The sequence below is a fragment of the Jaculus jaculus genome, chromosome 5 (genome assembly GCF_020740685.1).
Source record: "Jaculus jaculus isolate mJacJac1 chromosome 5, mJacJac1.mat.Y.cur, whole genome shotgun sequence".
Lineage (NCBI taxonomy): Eukaryota > Metazoa > Chordata > Mammalia > Rodentia > Dipodidae > Jaculus > Jaculus jaculus.
The window spans coordinates 169,378,595-169,400,432 of NC_059106.1; the positions used below are offsets into that span (position 1 = coordinate 169,378,595).

General features: G+C 47.9%; 1 protein-coding gene across 6 annotated transcripts in view; it reads left to right on the forward strand.

Moving 5' to 3' along the window:
- Ltbp1 (latent transforming growth factor beta binding protein 1) overlaps positions 1-21,838 on the forward strand; it is a 423,409-nt gene that overhangs the window by 45,697 nt on the left and 355,874 nt on the right. For all 6 annotated transcript variants that reach the window (XM_045150784.1, XM_045150787.1, XM_045150789.1 and 3 more), the window contains exon 3: positions 20,189-20,486. In XM_045150784.1, coding sequence (XP_045006719.1) covers positions 20,189-20,486 — 298 coding nt within the window. The remainder of the gene's footprint in view (positions 1-20,188; positions 20,487-21,838) is intronic.

The following is a 21,838-nucleotide window of genomic DNA, read 5'->3' on the forward strand; positions in this document are numbered from 1 at the left end:
CTTACTCTTCTCCTCCTCTTATCCTAAACCAAGTTTGAGGTCATTGATTCTCTAGTGTCATCCTTCTCAGACTTGCAAAGCTTATTTTTATTTCTTCGGTTTTGAAAAAAATGCTTTCCTCATTTAATAATTTTGTTTAATGAAAATAAAAGAAGCCAGCTTTCTTTTTTGTGGGGGGAGTAGATTAACCATGCTGATAATAATGCTAGACATATTAAACAACCATAGTATGCTAAGAATGAGTTTCAAAGTAAAAAATAACATTAAGTTTCAATATAGTCCAGTTGTCATAAAGTTTAGTATATGGTACCCTGTCTCACACATTGTTTACATTGTAGACCCTTAAAAATTTGAGAATGTTGGAGCTGGCCCTTCAGCTAACACATAGCGGTATTGCTTTTTTTGTGCTGTACTGTAATATTAATAACAGGTCAGTTTAGAAAATCTGGAAACTATGGTAAAGCAAAAGTTAATAATGTCAATGATTTTTTTTATAACCACTTGTAGGTTTTATCATTGACACCCTCAATGCTGGATCAGAATGCTCAGCCTGAAGCCGCTTAGGGAAGGAAGGAGCTCATTTTGGCTTGCAGTTCCATAGGATAGAGGCTGTTTTTTTTTTGGGGGGGGGACGTGGCAGGAGTAGGAAGCCTGACGTCTCATTGTCACATCAGCAGGGACGGAGTAGGGCATGAGGGTGCGCGGCAAGCAGGCTGGGCTGCGACCCGCACCACCGCCTGTGCCCAGTGGCATGCCTCCTCCAGCAAGGCTCAACCTCCTGAGGGGCCCACAGCCTTCCAGAGCAGCCCCAGCTGGGGAGCAGCTATTCTAGCCCGACTCTGTGGACGTTCTATATTCAGACCACATCAGCGAGTGAGTCATGTGAACATGGGAGTGTGTTTTCCTTTGACTCGTGCATTCATTCCTCCATCTCTCCCTTTAGCCATCATCAAGGAGCCAGATACTATTTCAGGCACAAGGCCAAGGTCAAGCTCCTTAGAGAAGCAAACAGGGGCTGGATGTGGTGCAATATCAGGAGGGAAAGTGCTTTGCAGAAACATGAGACAGGGGAAGCGGTAAGGCCCGGAGGCTGATGTTTTGGGGAGTGCCACCCAGAGGGGTCTGCTAATAGCTGGCAGTTGCAGTCAGCTTCAGGTTGCTGGCCGTCAGCACCTGAGAAAAAGCGGCTTGTGGGAGGAAAGGGCTTATTTTGGCTTACAGACCCGAGGGGAAGCTCCGTGATGGCAGGGAAAAACCATAGCATGAGCAGACGGTGGACATCACCTCCTGGCCAACATCGGGTGGACAATAGCAACAGGAGAGAGTGTGCCAAACATTGGCAAGAGGAAGCTGGCTGTAACACCCATAAGCCCTCCCTCAACAACACATCGCCTGCAGGAAAGGCCAGTTCACGGATTGCCACCAGTTGGGAGTTAGCATTTGGAACATGCAAACTTATGGGGCACGCCGGAATCAGAGCAGCACACTGGCAGGGGGCATCGTAGGTGCGGGCACGGCCAGTGCAGGGACCCTGCAGCGGAAGCAAGCCGAGAGTGCCAAAGACCAGCACGACCAGCAGTGACATGAGCGATGTTCAAGCCAGCGCCGCGCCAGGCCACGGACAGACTGGCCGAAGTCGCTTTCCACCGGCGCCAGAAGCGCAGCACCGATGCCGCCGTTCTGGCCGTTCCAGCGAGAAGAGAAACAGCGGACATTTGGGGGGGGGGGTCGTGAGAAGAACAGTCAGATTCAAGATACATTTAAAGGAGAGGAATTTGCAGAGGGAGTGGCTGTGTGGCATGAGCAAGGGCCGGGTGTGATGGTAACTTGGCACTATGTAGGGCCACTGCGGGTGGGGTTGGCTGAGGTGGGATTATACTGGCACCCATGAGGGTGCGTGCTGTGGGCAAGGGCGAATCCAGAATGACTGATGCCCCTGTGCCGTGGGGGTATTTGGGTGTAGGGCCACATGGAGGGGAGACCTATGATGGCCCAAGTAGTCTTGGCTGTAACTCCAGACTATCTTCCTGCTGGCGGGAGGGCTGGACCCGCCTTTCTCAGTGCCACGAGAGGGGTCCAGCCCCACTGCCACCTTGATTCCCAGACCTCTGGCCCTCAGACGGAGGGGGTGCGTTTTCTCTGTTCCAGCCATCTGCTTTGTGGCTGGGTTACAGTGGTCCCTGAAAACTAGTGCTGAGTGAGCGAGCGCGTGGGCTAGTGGTGGTAGTGCTCAGGAAGCTATGTACCAGGAAGGGGAGTGGGTCTCACTGGAATAAAACACGGAGGGAGGGGACAGAAACCGCCAAGTTTGGGAAGCTCTGTGTATTACTGATGTGTAGGGTGGCTGCGACCATTGGACATGGAGATGTGCGTTTCAGACAGGAGGACCCAGCCAGTCATCCAACCCTGGGCACTACTATCTCCATGGAAACCAAGGCTGTGGGCTGAGATTCCTGGCAAAGCTGCCCTGGGAACTCCTAGAGCCTGGGAAGAGAGAGAGAAGAAAGAGCTGAGGAGACTGGTTAGGGGTCGGTGGGAAGGTGAGACATCTCAGTAGCCATGGGGAGGGATGGTGAGGGAGAATGGATCGACTGAAGCCAGCTGAAGAAAGAGGGTAGGGACCCCCCCCCACACACCGATCTGGCAGCCTGGACACCCCTGACAAGATCAGATCCAGCGGGGAGGTGGAGGTACAAGGCTGGTTGGAATGAATTCAAGAAAACGTGGGAAGATTCTTTTAAAACCTTGACATGATTCCATTAAACACTTTTCTGTCTTTGACAGCCTTCTAAAACATTGCTTTTAACGACTATGTCACACTCCATTATTCATCCTTCTAAAACATTGCTTTTAATGACTGTGTCTCACTCCATTATTTGTATCTATTCCCAATTTGTCTTATGGGTCGGGTGTTAGTAATTTTTACTGCTCTATGGATTATAACACTGCAGGGGGAATGTTTGAACATAAAATTTTCTCTATTAGGAATGCTAAAACCCAGTATTGTTTTTTTTTTTTTTTTTTTTTTTTTTTTTTTGCATTCCATCCTCAAACTGGCCATTTATCTTTAGGAAGACCGTAGTAGATATTCACACAGTGTGGGGATAAGAACGCCTCACTGGGAACTCTTGTCTTTACATGTTACTGAACTGACCAGGACCTGAAAGACAGCATTAAATTACCATGGCACTGGCATAAGTTGTGGGTCGAATTGTATTTCCCTAAAGATTACAAGTTAGTCTACTTTCTATTTCTGCTAAAAAAAAACAAATGCCTGAGACTAGGTGATATATAGAGAAAAGACATTAAGCTAGGCGTGGTGGCGCACGCCTTTAAATCCCAGCACTCAGGAAGCAGAGGTAGGAGAATCACCATGAGTTCGAGGCCATGCTGAGACTACATAGCAAATTCCAGGTCATCCTGGACTAGAGCGAGGCTCTACCTCAAAAAACCAGAAAGAAAAAATAAAGTTGATTTACTTTATAATCTTGGAGGCCCGAGTCCAGGATTGAGTTGTACCGTTGGTTTATCCTCTGAGAGGTCCTCGTGATGGGTACAGGTTTGAGAGGGGTGACGTGGCTAGACAGCCAGCCAGAGGGTAGGGGGCAGTCAGCCTCGCACTTTCATAGTAACCCGCGTGTGTGTGTGGCGTGTGTGTGTGTGGCGTGTGTGTGTGTGGCGTGTGTGTGTGTGGCGTGTGTGTGTGTGGCGTGTGTGTGTGTGGCGTGTGTGGCGCACGCGTACAGGCCACAGCGTGGCACCGGTGTCTTCCTTGTTCACTGTGCACTTCATTTTACTGAAGCAGGATCTCTCATTAACCCAGAGGTTACTGATTCGGTTAGTCTGGCCAGGCAGCTCGCTCCTAGGGAGCCCCTCTGTCTCCTAAACAAGTGCTGGGTTACAGGTAAGCTTCCATGCCCTCATTCTCCCTTTCTTCTGGGCCTTTCTTACTGAACCGTAACTATGAGGTGATTAAAAACAAAATTAGTTGAGAGCTGGAGAGATGGCTTAGCAGTGAAGGCGCTTGCCTGCAAAGCCAAAGGTCCTTGGTTCTCTTCCCCAGGACCCACATAAGCCAGATGCACAAGGGGGCACATACATCTGGAGTTCATTTGCAGTGGCTGGAAGCCCTGGTACACCCATTCTCTCCCTCCCTCTCTCTCTCTCTGTCTCTTTCCCTCCCTCAAATAAACAAATAAAATTAAATAATAAAAAAATTGGTCGAGTGTCTTTCATTTTGGCCTCTGACCCTTTAGAGAAGAATTTTTTCCCTTTTTAACCACAGTTCTTGGCACAACGCTAGCAGTTAGGAGGGCTCGATGTTTGAACAATGAGTGTCGAGAATAAGATGGTGCTAAAGCAAGCTTAAAGATCATGTAGAAATATGTCATCTCCCTTCAGTGAATTGTGAAGGTGGTATCTGCAAAAGTGTACATGCATCCTGCTTTCAAATTTGCCACCCTCACCCGTTCCCTCTCTGTACCTACATGAAAGGACAAAGTACATTTATGCTGTTAGCAAAGGGAAAACCTTAGGCAAGCTGACTTGAACAAAGTTTCACAAAGCCAAGAGTGATTTGCAAGCAGGCAGCTCCCAGAGCCACACGTGCTTCAGAGTACTCCTGCCTGCGTCCCGGGCGTTTGTGCCCGAGGGTGAAGGGACGTGCCCTGGCTTAGGCCCCTGCTGTCACTGAGGAGACGTAGCCACATTGCTGGAGTGGACTCCGCTCTGAAGCGGGCTTGCAGCCCGTTTATATTCAGGTTGAATATCCCTGATCTGAAATGCTTGGAAAGCATTTGGGTTTTGGACTTTTTTTTTTTTTCCCTGAGTTTGGGATGTCTGCATGTGCAAAACAAAATATGTGTGGGTTAGGACCCAAGTTCAACCATGACGTTCACTTATGTTTCACATACATGTTACACATGTAGCCTGAAGGTAATTTTATGCAGTCTTTTCGTGCGCCACCTGCGTTTTGACTGATTTATCTCATGAGGTCATATGTGGAATACGCCCCTGGGGACGGCATGTTGGCACTTAAAAAGCTTTGGATTTTAAGGCTGGGGGCAAGGGTAAGGGTGTTTGCCACAAGTGTGGGGGTCTGAGATGGCCTGAGATCACCTGAGCTCAACGACCCAGGACCTATGGGGCCACATATGTCTGTAATCTTATCCTGTGCAGAACAGATAGGAGAATTGCTGGGGACTTGTTTAAAAACAAACAAACAAAACTGACCTCTGGATTCAAAGAGAGACCTCCATCTCTAGGAAATACCCAGCTGAGTGAGGGGAGGGCGATCTCCTTTGGCCTTCCCACTCCTGTGAGCGCATCTATGCAAACATGTCCTTCACTCTCTCCCTCCCTCCCCTCCCTCCTCTCTTCCCCTCTCTCCTTCCCCTCCCCTCCTTCTCCCCTCCCTTCCTCCTCTCTCCCCCTCTTCTCTCCTCCCCTGTTCTCTCCCCCTCCCTTCCCTCCCTCCTCTCTCTTCTCTTCTCTTCTCTTCTCTTCTCTTCTCTTCTCTTCTCTTCTCTTCTCTTCTCTTCTCTTCTCTTCGCTTCGCTTCTCTCTCCCTCTCTCACACACGCACACACACAGACAGTTTCAGATTTTACAGCATCTCAGAGTTTTGAATTGTTTTTGAAACAAAGCTTGCTGAGGAAGGACTCCCTCGTGGAGCGCCCTCAGGCCAATGAGTGGAGGTGCTTAAGGAAGGGACGCTTGGGCGGTGGAACAGCACTGTCTTCATTCAAGTGAGTGTTTGTTATTCCATGCTTTAAGAACTTGTGTCATTTTGCTAGATTGGGGACCCACGCCTTTAGTCCCAGCAGTCGGAAGGTAGAGACAGGATCGCTGTGAGCTCAAGGCTAGCCTGAGATTATACAGTGAATTCCATGTCAGCTTGGGCTAGAACGAGACCCTACCTTGAAAAACAATGAAAAGAAAAAACACTTGTACCATTTCATAATTTTGGTTTAGAATGGCTTCACAATAGCCATATTTTCTCAACCTTTTCTTACCCCTTTGGATTTTGGGGGTGTATGTGTTCACGTATGTGTTCACGGGTGTGCCACAGCCCACGTGTGGAGCTCAGAACAGCCTCCGGTGCTGGCTGCACCTTCCACCTCGTTTGAGGCAGGGTTCCTGCTCCCCGCCGCACTGGCCAGCCTGGCCGCTGAGCGTGCAGAGATTCTCCCGTCTCCGCCTCCCTGCGCAGCGTCGGCTCCTCCGTGCGTTCCCGGGAGCCGGTGCGCTAGCCACTGAGCCGTCGCCCTCGCTCGAGTCCTTTGGATCTTTGTTTGGTATAAACTGCACTGCAGGGCTCCTGGAGATGTAGATGGACACACATTTTCTTTCTTTCTTTTTTATTAGTAGGACGCATTTCTAGAATAGCCTCCTGGACTGTCTGAAACCTTGTTAAGGTGGCTTCTGGAAGGCATGGACCACTGTCCTCGCACGTGAGAGGCCCCTCGCCTCACACTGATGCTCTGTGTGCACACGCGTTCATGAGCAGCTCTTCCGAGCTTCGTGAATTTGGGTCTCATCCCTCAGGTTTACTCACTAGTTTTTGTTTTTTGTTTTTTTCTTTTTTGGTTTTCTTTGGAGTGTGTATGTCCTTTCTTCATTTTTAAAATTTTAATCTTCGTTAAAGACGACTTTAATTTTTTTCTAATAGTATTTTCTGAAAATTTTTGTCTGGCTTATTTTTTTTCCCTTTTACTAATTTTAACTAAAGCTCAAATGTTTATATAATTGAAACTATAGACCTTTTAACTCTCCACCTCTCCACGGAGCATCTGTGACTTAAAAAAAAAAATCCCTAACAAACCCAGCTTCATAAAAACCACAATAATAAGACCAGAAAACAGAGTCCAGAGAAGTGCTGGTTGTTTTTCATTCCATGACATGATTTGTTATTTTCTGTGAGTGATTTCACAGTTGTTGGTGGCATCAGGAGTGTATTTGTTCCCTGCTGACTGCCTGTTTTAAATTCAATCACATGGCAACAGCAGCTCCCGTGGAGCTGGAGCGGGAGCCCACCTGCTGCTGCGAGGCTCTGGACTTCGGCTAGGCGGATGAGGCTGAGCCCTTGGCGAAGGATTCAGCTCATGCAGGAAGCCATGGGGTTCCATGCTCAGCCTGGGCAACTTGCAGCCCATGGGCTTTGCGCCATGTTCAACGACCTGCTTGGTAAAGTTGTTACTTGGGAGGAGATTTAGAAAGTGAACTATGTGCCGGGCGTGGTGGTGCGCATAACACTCGGGAGGCAGAGGCAGAGGTAGGAAGATCACCGTAAGTTCGAGGCCACCCTGAGACTACATAGTGAATTCCAGGTCAGCCTGGGCTGGAGTGAGACCCTACCTCGAAAAACCAAAAAAAAAAAAAAAAAAAAAAAAAAAAAAAAAAAAAAGTAAACTATGGCCTGGGGGGATGGCTCAGTGGTTAAAGGCACTTGTTTGCAACGCCTGTGGGCCCACGTTCAATTCCTCAGTACCCAGGTAAAGCCAGATGCACAAAGCGGAGTACACACTGGAGCTTGTCTGCCAGGAAAAGAGGCTATGGCACCCATGCTCTCCCTCTCCCCTCTCCCTGCAAATAATTAAGACGGATTTTTAAGGCAATCCATGTAGAAGAAGGGGCAAGAAAGTCCATGCAGTTTTGCAATTTGACAGTCTGGTTTAGTGAGTGGTGAGGATGCTGGCAGCAAAAATGCCCACAGACAGGACAGATACGCAGGCAGATGCCCATGTACACCTGAGGTATTTTTACTTTATGAAATATCTTTATTTACTTATTTGAAGAGAGAGAGAGGCAGACAGAGAGAAAGAGGTAAACTCCGAAACCAACAGAAAGTGAGTGTGGGTGTGCCAGGACTTCCTGCCACCACAAACCGACTCCAGATGCATGCACCACCATGTGCATCTGACTTTTGTGGATACCAGGGAATCGAACCTGGGTTGTCAGGCTTTGCAAGTAAGTGCCTTTAACCACTGAACCATCTCTCTCCAGCCCCACTTCTAGTATTTTAAGTGGATTTTCATATTGATTAAAATCCCACAAAGGTGACTCCGTGTATGGATGCTTGATGAGTCATGGCTCACCTCACTAGAACATTCCATTCTGTGGAATTAATTCATTATTCCAAAAGGCTGACTAGAAGAGACATTGAGGATACTGTGCATATATGTATATTTGTCTCTCTCTCTCTGTCTCTCAAGAGATTTTGGTGGAAGCTGACCCAGATGGACTTTATGAGGAAAAAGTGCCATTTTTATTTGGGTTTGGTATAGGAGCAGTTGGAGTAGACTCGAATGTGTGACCTCACACCACGCTTCTTGTGATCTGATATGACTTCTTGTTGAATAACTTCAAAGGACAGCTGGGCAGTGCCATGAAAACACACACACACACAGCGAGTTCTCACCTGTTGCTTCTGATCACAGCCCCGCTCACATTTCTCCGCAGGATGCAGGCGGTAGACATGCCGCAACTTGTTTGCAGAGAAAGGCAAGGGGCAGAGAGGCATGCCGCGCCTTGTGGGCAGGGACAAGCTTTAAATATAACCGAGGGGTGCGTTTTTAGAATGAAAAGCCGGGAGGCTGAACTTCAGGGCATGGGTCGTTTCCTAAAAATAAAGTCGCTGAACTTTTAAAGAACTTTTGGATGAGTTTGTCAAGCTGGAGTCGGTTCAAATGGGGAAGAAATCTGACCCTGTTTACCGGTTGGGCCAAGAATGGAGTATTGATTCAATTTTGACTGCTTTAGATGATGAAAGGGAATTCTCCCAGCGCCAGCCTGGGAGGGCAGGATGGAGGAGGCTTTTGCTGAGTAATCCGCTCACCTTTTACAAGCTTTCTGCTCGGCCCGTGTGCACCGTAGCCTGGTGTGACTGACTACAGAGCAAGGGACCGTCTTCCACTGTCCTTTCTTGTCAGGTGCTTGTGCTTGGATTATTAAAACAACGTAGTTTCTGATTTTGAAAAAAGTAGAAAAGTATGAAAAGAATAGCAGCAAACACCTATTTATTGACTGTACTAAATATGTGCTTATTTGGGAATTTTGCATAAGACCACTGGACTAGTGGTACCAGTAACACGCGCCTATTTGTTGTCATCTTTGCTCCTCATTTTTCTTTTAAAAAATGCTAATATTTCATATTTATTTATTTGAAAGAGAGAATGGGTGCAACAGGTCTCTAGCTGCTGCAAACAAACTCCAGGTGCATGCACCACCTTGTGCATTTGGCTTTACATGGGTCCTGAGGAATCAAACCTGGGTCCTTTGGCTTTGCAGGCAGGCACCTTAACCGTTAAGCAATCTCTTTAGCCCTCATTGCTTTTCTTTTTCTTTTCTTTTCTTTTTTTTTTTTTTAAGGTAGGGTCTCACTCTAGCCCAGGCTGACCTGGAATTCACTCTGTATTCTCAGGGGGTGACCTCAAACTCACAGCGATCCTCCTACCTTTGCCTCCCAAGTGCTGGGATTAAAAGTGTGTGCCACCACGCCTGACTTCTTTTTTAATTTATATATGTATTTAATTATTTATTTATATATTTACTACTTATTTATTTATATATGTATGAGTTCACCTCTTGTCCCTGCAAATGAACACCCATTCAGCTCCACATAGGTGGCTAGGAATTGAACCTAGGCAAGTGTTAGCTGCTGAGCCATCTCCTCATCTTTCCTCCTCCTTAGAAAAAGTGTTTGAGCTGGTTGTGGTGCATACCTGCAATAATCATATTGCTTGTCAGAGGGATAGTGTCTTTTTTATTTAATTTGGCTTAGGTAAAAAACTTGGTGACTTTGTCTCTCTCTCTCTCTCTATTAGAGAGAGAGTGAGAGAGAGAGAATTGGTGTGCCAGGGCCTCAGCCACTGAAGTTGAACTCCAGACACTTGCACTACTTCGTGGGCAAGTGTGACCTTGCGCTTGCCTCACCTTTGTGTATCTGGCTAATGTGAGATCTGGAGAGTAGCACGTGGGGCCTTAGGCTTCACAGGAAAGTGCCTTAACCACCAAGCTATTTCTCTAGCCCCCACCCCCTGTTTTTGTTTTGAGATAGGGTCTCATGTTACTGTAGGCCAAGGATGACCTTCAACTCTGATCCTCTCTCCCTCCACCTTCCAAATGCCGGAATTACAGTGTGAATCATGTGTGTGTGTGTTTGGTGTATGTGTGGCATGATATGGGTGCATGCAGATGTGAATGCCCTATACGTCTGGAGGTCAGAGGACAATGTCTGGTGTCCTCTGAGTCTCTTCTTCAGTGTGTTTCCTTGAGACAGAGCTGCTCACTGAATTAGGAGCTGCTGTTTACGGTCCAACTGGTTGACCATCAAGTCCCAGTGATCCTCTGGCCTCCGCTTCTCACAGGACTGGGGTTACAGGTGTGCATGGCCATGCCCGGCTGTTGATGTGGCTTCTGAATAATCAAAACCAGGGAATCAGGCCATCTCTTGCTCCCATGCTTGTGTGGCTATCTCCCCAGTTTTCTTGTTTGGTTTTTGAGACGAGGGATTGCTAAGTATCCCAGACTGGCCATGAACTCACAACCTTCCTGCTTTGACTTCCCAAGCGCCGAGATCATAGGCTTGTGCCGCCATGCCTGGCCTTCAGTGACTTCTTAAAAAAACAACAACAGTTAATAGAGTTTATTTTGGGTAGTATGTATGTAGAAAATTAGGAAAACTACACATCATGGTATATTTATTTCTTTTTTCTAGTACTTAAAGCTTTGTCTTCTTGGTTTGTCACATTGCCTGGGACCTACTAGAGGTTAGACTTGTAACTTTGATAGAAACGCATCTGTGGCTTGTTTTTCATACTTACTATAGATTTTGGTGTGTTGCTTCCTGTAATACACTGCTTTCCAGAATGAATAAATCACTTTATATCATAATAGGCAAACAATTTTTGTTGCTGTGAATAAGTAATGGGTTCTGTTGGAGGTTTTTCTACATTCCTTGAATTGAATTCTCATCTGCTAACATCAGAGCCATCCCTGAATTTTTTGAATTGATTCTACTTCTGCTGTAAAAACACTGGTGTATTTGGTCTACTGACGTTTCATTTAGATATTTTGCATGTTTCTGTGATTGTGATTTTTCATTTTTATTTTCTATTTTATTTTTATCTTACATCAAGGCTTCTAGTAGTTTCCTGAAGGCTCGTTTGATGACAGTCATTTCTCCATCATGATTAGCAGCAGACATGGTGTGTTTTTTTTTTTAACTTAGAAACTTAAAAAAAAATTTTAATTTCATTTTGTTTTTGCTCTTGTATGTATGTGTGGTGTGTATGCGTGTTCACACTTGTGTGGGTGTGTGTGATGTGTGTGCATGTGTGCAGAGGCCAGAGGTCATCATAATATAGCCCCCCTCCTTAGAGACAAGTCTCTTCTTCATTGTCCCAGCGCTCACAGTTAGTTCAGAGTGGTTGGTCGGTGAGCCCCGAGGTCCCTCCTGTCCTTGCCGCTTCCTTGCTGGGATTACAGGCATGTGCCACCATTTAGGCGGGCTCTGGGGTTGAATTCAGGTCCTCATGCTTGCAAGGTGAGCACTTTACTCAAGAGCTAAAATTGGTCCCCCCCTCCCTTTTCTTTTTGGTTTTATGAGATAGAGTTTCACTCTAGCCCAGGCTGACCTGTATTCTGTCTGTAGTCTCAGGGTGGCCTCGAACTCATGGAGATCCTCCAACCTCTGCCTCCCAAGTGGTCTAAAGGTGTGAGCCACCACGCCCAGCTGGTCCCCTTTTTTATTAAAAAATTTAAAATATTTTATTTTCATTTGTTTATGAGAGAGAGAGAATGGGCACGCTAGGCCCTGCAGCCACTGCAAATGAACTCCATACGCATGCGCTGCATCTGGCTTACATGGGGCTCTAGGGAATTGAACCTGGGTCCTTAGGTTTTGCAGGCAAGCTTAACTGCTAAGCCATCTCTCCAGCCTTACTGGAGACAGGGTCTTGCTCTCTAGCCCAGGTTGGCCTCCAACTCCTGTCACCACACATGCCTTGAGAAACTTTTGCTTACTGTTTTTTGTTTGAAGTAGAGGGAGGCTGCATGCTGGATTGAGCCGTGAGCAGTATTTTCATAGGATTATCTACTTTATCAGAGTTTAGCCTTTTCTTTTCCTTTATCCACAAGGAACTAGAAAAGGCACTGCTTATCTCTTACAAGATCTATCTTTTTCTCTGCTGCACCTGAACTTCCTAGACTCTGTCTTGTACTGTGGGGTTAGTAGCTTGTTGCAGATGGCACCAGCGCATGGTACTTCTCTCTTGTTGCGGATGGCACCAGCACGTGGTATTTCTCTCTTGTTGCGGATGGCACCAGCGCGTGGTACTTCTCTCTTGTTGCGGATGGCACCAGCGTGGTACTTCTCTCTTGTTGCGGACGGCACCAGCGCGTGGTACTTCTCTCTTGCTGCGGATGGCACCAGCGTGGTACTTCTCTCTTGTTGCGGATGGCACCAGCGCGTGGTACTTCTCTCTTGTTGCGGATGGCACCAGCGTGGTACTTCTCTCTTGTTGCGGATGGCACCAGCGCGTGGTACTTCTCTCTTGTTGCAGAAGGCACCAGCGTGGTACTTCTCTCTTGTTGCGGATGGCACCAGCGTGGTACTTCTCTCTTGTTGCGGATGGCACCAGCGCGTGGTACTTCTCTCTTGTTGCGGACGGCACCAGCGTGGTACTTCTCTCTTGTTGCAGAAGGCACCAGCGTGGTACTTCTCTCTTGTTGCGGACGGCACCAGCGTGGTACTTCTCTCTTGTTGCGGACGGCACCAGCGCGTGGTACTTCTCTCTTGTTGCGGATGGCACCAGCGTGGTACTTCTCTCTTGTTGCGGACGGCACCAGCGTGGTACTTCTCTCTTGTTGTGGATGGCACCAGCGTGGTACTTCTCTCTTGTTGCGGACGGCACCAGCGTGGTACTTCTCTCTTGTTGCGGATGGCACCAGCGTGGTACTTCTCTCTTGTTGCGGATGGCACCAGCGTGGTAGTGTACTTCTCTCTTTGTCCACGACTGTGTTGTTTCGCGCTTCCCAAGTCTACTGGAGCACACTGGACATGGATTTCTGAAACTGCTTCTAGAAGAAATAGCAATCATACACGGTTAAATGTTATATAAGGCCTTGGGTGCTTGCAGAGTATATTTTGGTATTTTTGGTGGGAAAACCTGTGCTTTGAAGGATTGGAGACTGTTGGACCGAGCGCCAGGCAAACCAGATCCAGGGGTGTGGTGAAGAAAGAGCTGGCTTTCCTGTAGAGACATGTCAAATGCCAGGCTCCTACCTGAGAGGGTGGCTCTGCATTGGCCTCAGTTGTCCAGGATGAGGTTCAGGCTCCTGTGTTAGCTCTTTACAGTCTCAAGCTGGCTGGGAGAACTGGGTGATGACCCGCACTGTGTGTGGAATGTCAGGTGGGGATCAACGAGGCAGGAGCTCCGCAGTGGTGGTGGGCAGGTATCTAACGTCAGGTGAGGGATCACCATGGGCAGGAGCTCCGCAGTGGCGGTGGGCAGGTATCTGAACGTCAGGTGAGGGATCACCATGGGCAGGAGCTCCGCAGTGGCGGTGGGCAGGTATCTAACGTCAGGTGAGGGATCACCATGGGCAGGAGCTCCACAGTGGCGGTGGGCAGGTATCTGAACGTCAGGTGAGGGATCACCATGGGCAGGAGCTCCGCAGTGGCGGTGGGCAGGTTTTTGAAAGACCTGAGAAGGAAGGACTGATGCTTTCCTGGAGCCCAGGGGTTGGTGTGCCTGGACAGGGCATAGATGAGGGGCAGGGCATCCTGTGGGACTGGGGACAGTTTTGCAGGGGTGAACTGGCAGGAAGTGAGGAAGTGGCCAAGAACAGGGGGCCAGATGTACAGGGTCTTGAAATTTTCCCAGGGCCAGAAAAGATGTGTTGGAGGTCTTTGAATGGAGACTTGAAAAGACTCAAAGAGCAGAATATTAGGAAGGCCCGCTGTCTGCCAGCCAGCTTGGGCGAGCCTTTTGTCCCCCCGACTCATAACTTTGGCTGCACATTGCTGTCACTGAGTTAAAGCAATACTGATGCCTTAAGGCCCCCCAAGAGTCTCACTTAATGGATCTGGAGGGAGGGCTTGGTGGGGGGAGTTTTAAAAGCTCTCCAGGGGTTGCCAATGCACAGTGCAGCCTGGGAACCATTTTCCAGTCTCCCCATAAAATCTTCTTCTTCTTTTTCTTTTTCTTTCTTTCTTTTTTTTTTTTTTTTTAAGAGGTAGAGGCTCACTCTAGCCCAGACTGACCTGGAATTCACCTTGTAGTCCCAGGCTGGCCTCGAACTCACAGCAATTCATCTACCTACCTCTGCCTCCCAAATGCTGGGAATTAAAGGCATGCACCACCAGGCCCAGCTTAAATCTTTTGTTTTTTTCCTTTTTTCAAGATCAGGTCTCACTCTGGCCCAGGCTGACCTAGTGCTCACTCTGTAATACCAGGATGGCCTCAAACTCGCAGGGATTCTCCTACCTCTGCCTCCTGAGTGCTCGGATTAAAGGCAGGCACCACCATGCTGCCTCCACTGAGGCATAGCTGACCAGGCATCTGTGGAATCAACTGCTTGGGGAGACCTCCAGTTAAAATATTACTTCTCATGGGCTGGAGAGATGGCTTAGCTGTTAAGGCACTTGCCTGCAAAGCCAAAGAACCTAGGTTCAATTCCCCAGGACCCATGTAAGCCAGATGCACAAGGTGGTGCGTGCCTCTGGAGTTCATTTGCAATAGCTGGAGGCTGTGGCGTGCCCATTCTCTATGTCTGCCCCTCTCTCTGCTTCTTTCTTTCTCCGTCAACTTAATAATTAAAAAATATTACTTAGGAAGCAGAGATAGGAGGATTGATGTGAGTTTGAGGCCAGTCTGAGACTACATATAGCCTGGGCTAGAATGAGACCTTATCTTGAAAAAAGTAAATCGGGGGGGAGGGGAACCAAAAAATTGTCACTTCTGTAGTGTTGTAATATCATACATAGTCATATATGCTCAGTTTTCCTATAAATACCTAAAATGAAAACAACTTTTTACTGGTGTTTTTTATACATGTGTATGATGTCTTTTGATGATAATTCCTCATTACTTTCTCTTGTCCCATCACCACACCTGCTTCCACTGAGCCCCTTCTTCTTTTTATTTTTATTTTTAATTTTTATTTATTTATTTGAAAGTGACAGACAGAGAGACAAAGAGGCAGAGAAAGAGAGAGAGAGAGAGAGAGAGAGAGAATATGGGCATGCCAGGGCTTCCAGCCACTGTGAATGAATTCCAGATGCGTGCACCCCCTTGTGCATCTGGCTAATGTGGGTCCTGGGGAATTGAGCCTCGAACAGGGGTCCTTAGGCCTCACAGGCAAACGCTTAACCGCTACGCCATCTCTCCAGCCCAAGCCCCTTCTTATCTGGTCCCACTTCTACATTGTCCCCCTTCCCCCAGCCCGCTCTGCCGTCCATGACAGAGCGTTGATTAACCTGGCATAGTGTCTGTCCCGTATAGGTAAGGACAGTCTCTGTGAGGTTATGGATGCCACGGCCACTTCATGTCCTGACCACAGTGACCCAAAGCACTTCCCCTCCCCCTCCAGCTCTTAACCTTTCCCTTCTGCCTTTTGCAAGGCGTTCCCTGAACCTTGGAGGGTAGAATAGAGACGTCTCATTTAGCACAGGGCACTCAACAGCCACTTATTTTAGCCCATTGACAAGTTTTGAGTCTCCCCAGTGTTCACTGCCAATTGCAAAATGAAGCTTATTTGACCAAAAGTGAGAGGCACCCTTACCAATGGGCATAAACTTAAGTATCTAGAGGGCAATTCGATGGTCATAACAGATCCCATTAGTGCAACAGCAGTCAGTAGCCTCTAAGGCCTATGGGCTTCCAAGCCATACGTAGGCTTTGTCTGGGCTTTCAGTATCAGGTGTGAATTCCTTCCCACAGAGCAGGCCTTGAATCCAAACACAGAGCACTTGGTGACCGCCTGTGACAGTCATGCAGCATTGCACCAGGGTCCCATCTTGCCGGGCTGGTCAGCTGTGTGGCTTGCAGGTCCCATAGCTGGGCTAGACTGGTGAGTGTGTGTGTGTGTGTGTCCCCTAGAAGCCTGCACAGCGCTTTCTGGCACTTTGACAGGCAGAAGGGAGAAGGCTTTCAGCTCAATTCCCACCGTAACCAAAGCATGTGAGTATTTACAAATTTTACAGCGCATGAAGCAGATCGTGACTGATGTATACAGACTTTTGGAAGGGGTTTGTAGAGAGCCTGAGAAGTTGGCTACAGAGAAAATGTTGTCTCTTTTGCCTTAAAACTTAACAGGGCCCGGGGGCGGGGGAGGGGAGGGGCCTGGACAGGTAGTCCCGTGGGTATAAATTTGAGAACCTGAGTTCAGATCCTCGACCCCCAATTCAAGCTTCTCTCTGCTTACTGCAGGAGGCTCTTGCCTGAGCCTCAGCAAGGCAGGGAGCAAAGGGCCTTCTTGTTCTCCCGATTCTCCTTCCCAAACTTACTATCAAAGGGGCATATTGTATTTATTTTATTATAAGGCATGTTCATTTTTCTGCTGGTGGAAAATATGTGAGAAATTTTGGTGTCTTTCATTATCCTCTCCCCCCTTCCCCCTTACCATGTGCAAAATTTAAAGAGGGGAAAATAATTGCTTTTCTTGGCCTGGTGTGGTGGCACATGCCTTTAATCCCAGCACTTGGGAGGCAGCGGTAGGAGGATCGCTGTGAGTTCGAGGCCATCCTGAGACTACATAGTGAATTCCAGGTCAGCCTGAGTTGGAGTGAGACCCTACCTTGAAAAGCAAAAAACAAAAACAAAAATTGATTTTCTTTTCTTCTCTCTCTCTCTCTCTCTCTCTTTTTTAAGGTAGGGTCTCACTCTAGCCCAGGCTGACCTGGAGTTAACTCTGTAGTCTCAGGGTGGCCTCAAAAATCAATCGATCCTCCTCCCAAGTGATGGGATTAAAGGCATGAGCTACCATGCCCATCTGTCTTTTACATTTCTAAGCCAATTGTGTCCTCCTCAGGATAGGTTTTTGTGCCACGTTGAACGGCTGCTGAGTGGTACCGGTCCATGCCCCCTTCCCCAGGTACCAGCAGCCAGCAGCTGCATCGTTCAGCCCGGGAGATGAGCAGCACGCTCAGGACACCTTGGCAGGGAGGAGAAGCGGAAATCATTCTCAGATGCTAGTCTGAAACCTGCCCCTAATTGAAAACACGAAGAGAATGCATGCATGCAAGTGCCCGGGGCCGGGCTGTGGAGAAGCATGGCGTGGCAAGTGTGTGCCACTCCTCGCTGCTGGCCGCTTCCGCTCACCCAGACCTGTGATGTCCATGAATGATGTGGCTGAGCAGGCACCTGGGCATAGCATCTCCGACCCAGCAACCACATTTGCTTCGTCAACCGAGGCAACTGGCTGTATCTTTCTTTCTTTGGTTTTTCGAGGTAGGGTCTGGCTGTAGCCCAGGCTGATTTGAAGTTAGTCTCAGGCTGGCCTTGAACTCAGGATGATCCTCTGACCTCAACCTCCTGAGTTCTAGGAGTAAAGGCATGTGCCACGATGCCTGTCTGGCTACATCTGTAAACTCTTTTTCCTCAAGTTTTTGAAAAGTTGGCATTCTGACACTCGGGGGCTAGTTCTTGCTATTTGTTATGACTAATAGAAATCATATTGTACTAAGAAGAGAAATGTCTCTTCTCTCCTTTGTAGAAAACTAATAGGTCTCAAGGCTCTTAGGTCTTGGTAATTGGGGTTTCATAACCAAGTTTCCCACGGCTCACGTGCCTCATCTATTTTGGAATTGTTTGTCAGACTGAATTTGGCATTGAATGTTTCTAAATTTTATTTTTTCATGCTTGTGTGTGCATGTTCGTGTTTGTGTGTGTGTGTGTGTGTGTGTGTGTGTGTGTATGCACGCATGCGCATGTGTGTGCATGCAGCACCAGGGTCTCTTGCTTCTGCAAGTGTGCTCCAGATGCATGTGCTACTTCGTGTCTGGCTTTATGTGGATGCTGGGAAATTGAACCTGGGCTGGCTGCCTTTGCAAGCCACTTAAAAATCTTTTTAAAAAATTTATTTGCAAGGAGAGAGAGAGAGAATGAGAATGGGCATGTCAGGGCTTCTTGCTGCTGCAAATGAGCTTCAGGTGCGTGTGTCTCTGTGCATCTGGCATTATGCAGGTACTGGGACACGGAACCCTGGCCTGTCAGGCCTTGTAAACAAGCACCTTTAACCTCTGAGCAGTCTCCCCAGTCCCTGAACGTTTATGTGCGTATAAGGTGTATGAGGTGTCAAATGTGTGATATGTGGACATATGTCTGTGTGCCCGACGCACAAAAGTGAGGATTCCAGAGAAGATGGCATGTGCCCTCCTCCTGCCACTCTTCTGCCTGGTTCCCTCAAGACAGGGTCCCTCACTGAGCCTGGAGCTCACAGGTTTTCCAGAGAGTCTGAAAGGGATACTTCTGCCACGCCCCTCGGTGCTGGGGTTACAGGCCCACATGGCTGTGGTCCCCCTGCTGTGTGCCAAGTGTCCGCTGAGCCATCGCCCCAGCAGCCCCCCACCCCCAGCTCTGAATTTGATGGGAGATTTGGTAGTTCAAGCCCGAAGGACTGATGACAAAGGGGTCACATCTTAAGTGTACTGGGTAAAGACAGAAGGATTTGAAAGAATCACGCTGCAGATCTGTGTCAGAACCTAATCACATCTGGCACTGGCCACCTTTAAATTGTCCAGGGGCATGGCCTGTGTTCAAACCCACTAACCTTCACATGACACATTGCTCTGCTAACTTGATAACGCTGCTTGGCCACAAGTCTGGTGACTCAAAGCTTGAGCATTTGGCTAATAGGAGACCAAAGTGCTTGTTTGTTGATTGTAAAAATGGGGGGGGGGACAAGACCCAGGAGCTTGCTTATTGATTGTAAAGGTGTGTGTGTGTGTGGGGTGCCTAGGGTGCTGGATTTCTCAATAGATCTCCAGGTATTTAATGGGTGACTCTCAACCTTTTTACCTTTGGTTCTCTCATATGTAAAGAGCATATTGTATTAAATATTAAAACAGTCTTGGGAGCTAATGGGATAACTCAGCTCGTCAAGAGCTTGCCTTGCAAGCATGAAGACCTGAATTTGGTTCCTTGAATCTACATTTAGAAAAAAGCTAGACATGGTGGACATGCTTGCAATCCCAGCACAGGACGTGGGGACAGGCAGGCACCCAGGCTCGCTGGTTAGCCAGTCTTCAGAGTTCCAGGCCATAGAAAGACCTTCTCTCAAAAGAGGTGGATGGCACCTGAAGAATGACACCTGGCAATGTCCTTTGACCTCTAGATACATGTTCACCTGCATGCGCGTGTGCGCGCGCGCGCGCACACACACACACACACACACACACACACACACACACACACTTTCCTTAAACTCTTGGCAGCCTATTTAAGTCTGTAGGAGAGTTTTGAGGGGGGGGTAGTTGTTTTTGGTCAAGTTCTGTGAAAAGCATTCAAACATAAAATTTCGAAATTAAGTTTAAACTCAAGCCATAAAATGCAACTTGGAAATAATGGCAGGGCATTTTTTTTCAAGACCTCCCCTGCGTTTGCTGGGTTACTTTGGGGATGCAGTTACAGCGACGTGCTCGGGAAGGATGGCTTTGGAGACGTCTACTTGGGCTAACCCCAGCCCTTCAGTTGCCTAACGCCCATCGGAACGTTGGCAAGCTGCTCGGCCTCTGTGCCCATTTCTTCATCTAGCAAATGGGCAAAATAAAATTTCTACTAAAAGTGGCTTCTGGGGGATTAAGCTTACTGATGCTGAATGTACGAGCAGCGCCTGTCCTGATGGCTGTCAGCATTGCCACCAACACGGTCACCCGCGCCTGTGTGTCCCTTTGTCTCGTTAGAGAACAACCTGGTGAGCTGTTAGCCCACTGAAACTGGAAGAACTAGTGAAATCTGTATTTCCTTTTTTTCCTTTTTTTTAATTTTGTTTATTTTTTGGAGGTAGCATCTTGCTCTAGCTCAGGCTGACCTGGAATTCACTCTGGAGTCTCAGGATGGCCTCGAACTCATGGTGCTCCTCCTACCTCTGCCTCCTGAGTGCTGGGATTAAAGGCACGCGCCACCACTCCTGGCTTCTTGCCTGCCCTTTCTCAAAAGCCATGTCTTGTCTTGTGTCTCCGCAGCGAGCTGTGTCCCGCCGTGCCAGAATGGAGGGATGTGTCTCCGGCCTCAGCTGTGCGTGTGTAAGCCGGGGACAAAGGGCAAAGCCTGTGAGAGGACAACCGCCCAGGACACCTCACCGTCGGCCTTTGGGGGACAGCATCCCGGGCCTCCCTCCTCGTGGGTCCCTCCCGAGCAAGTGGCAAAACATACTTCGCCCAAGAAGGCCGACAGTCCACCGCGGGTCAGCCCAGTGGCCCAGATGACCTTGACTCTCAAGCCGAAGCCTTCGGTGGGGCTGTCCCAGCAGATACCTCCTCAGTGAGTGCTTGAATTTGCCTCCAGCTTAGGTGGACCTTCTCAGCTTGCTTTAAACCACTCTCCCTCTCTGGTACAGTTTACAGAGATCATTTGGATAATAATGCCCCCCTCCCTTTTTTTTTTTTTTTAAATTTCCCCCTTTCCTCAAGAATTTCCATGTCAGGCTTTACATATTAAGTCTCTTAAAAATATTTGACTTACAGGGCAAATTGACTCCAAGTTGTAAACCGTAGTAAGAACTAGGATTAGAGGGATCAAGGCTGGAAGGGACTAATAAACATAGTTATTTGATTGTGGTAGAGTCGTGAGTTTACAAATTCTTTTCGGGGTGGAATGTCTGAGAGGCTTGAAGTAATAATTTAAGAAGAGAGACAGTGCATGCAGTTTCTAAAGATAATGGAAAAGGCAGGAACTTGGTTTTATGTAGGGACAATATTCAAATAAAGCGAGTCCTTGTGAGGAGACTGTTCTACCCCCCAGTTGCCCTACAGGCCCATTTGTGGTGAATGAGCCTGCTTTCTGTTTAAGGGCTCATTTTCCCCCCTTGTGTTAGGGAGTTTCGTGTTATACACTGCAAATGCAGGGCCGAGGAAGCTTCTTCCCGACCTCCTCAGGCCTTACCTCACACAGTATCCTTGCACAAATTGTCTCCTCCTAGTGGATATTCAGATGCAGAATTACCACAGCTGTCCCTTGCTGTGTGTGTAGTAACGTAAGACGCAGGAAGAAAACTCACTTAAAGATGAACTTGACCCTTCAGGTCACTTGTCAGCAGCTCGCTTGGAATTTTGAAGGCTTTTCCTCCACAGAGACAACTTCCACTTGGTGATTAGCCTTGTTAGCCCACAGAATTTATTTAAATGGTTAAATATCCTAATTATCCTAACTTACACTCCTCCTTTGAATTGGCCACCTACTGTTCTTTTTCTTCAGCAGATGGCCCCTTATTAAAGCTTATCAACTCCTAGATTCTTTGTACCTTTTCTCTGCTTTTCTTCATTTTTTTCCCTCCTCATTTCTTCTTTTTTTAAAATTTTTTTTGTTTATTTTTATTTATTTATTTGAGAGTGACAGACAGAGAAAGAGGCAGAGTGAGAGAGAGAGAGACACAGAGAGAGAGAGAGAGAATGGGCGCGCCAGGGCTTCCAGCCACTGCAGATGAATTCCAGATGCGTGCGCCCCCTTGTGCATCTGGCTAACGTGGGTCCTGGGGAATTGAGCCTCAAACCAAGGTCCTTAGGCTTCACAGGCAAGCGCTTAACCTCTAAGCCATCTCTCCAGCCCTCCTCATTTCTTCTTATACCATGGATTAGTCGACTTCTTGTTGCTGGGACAACATATATCTGACAAAA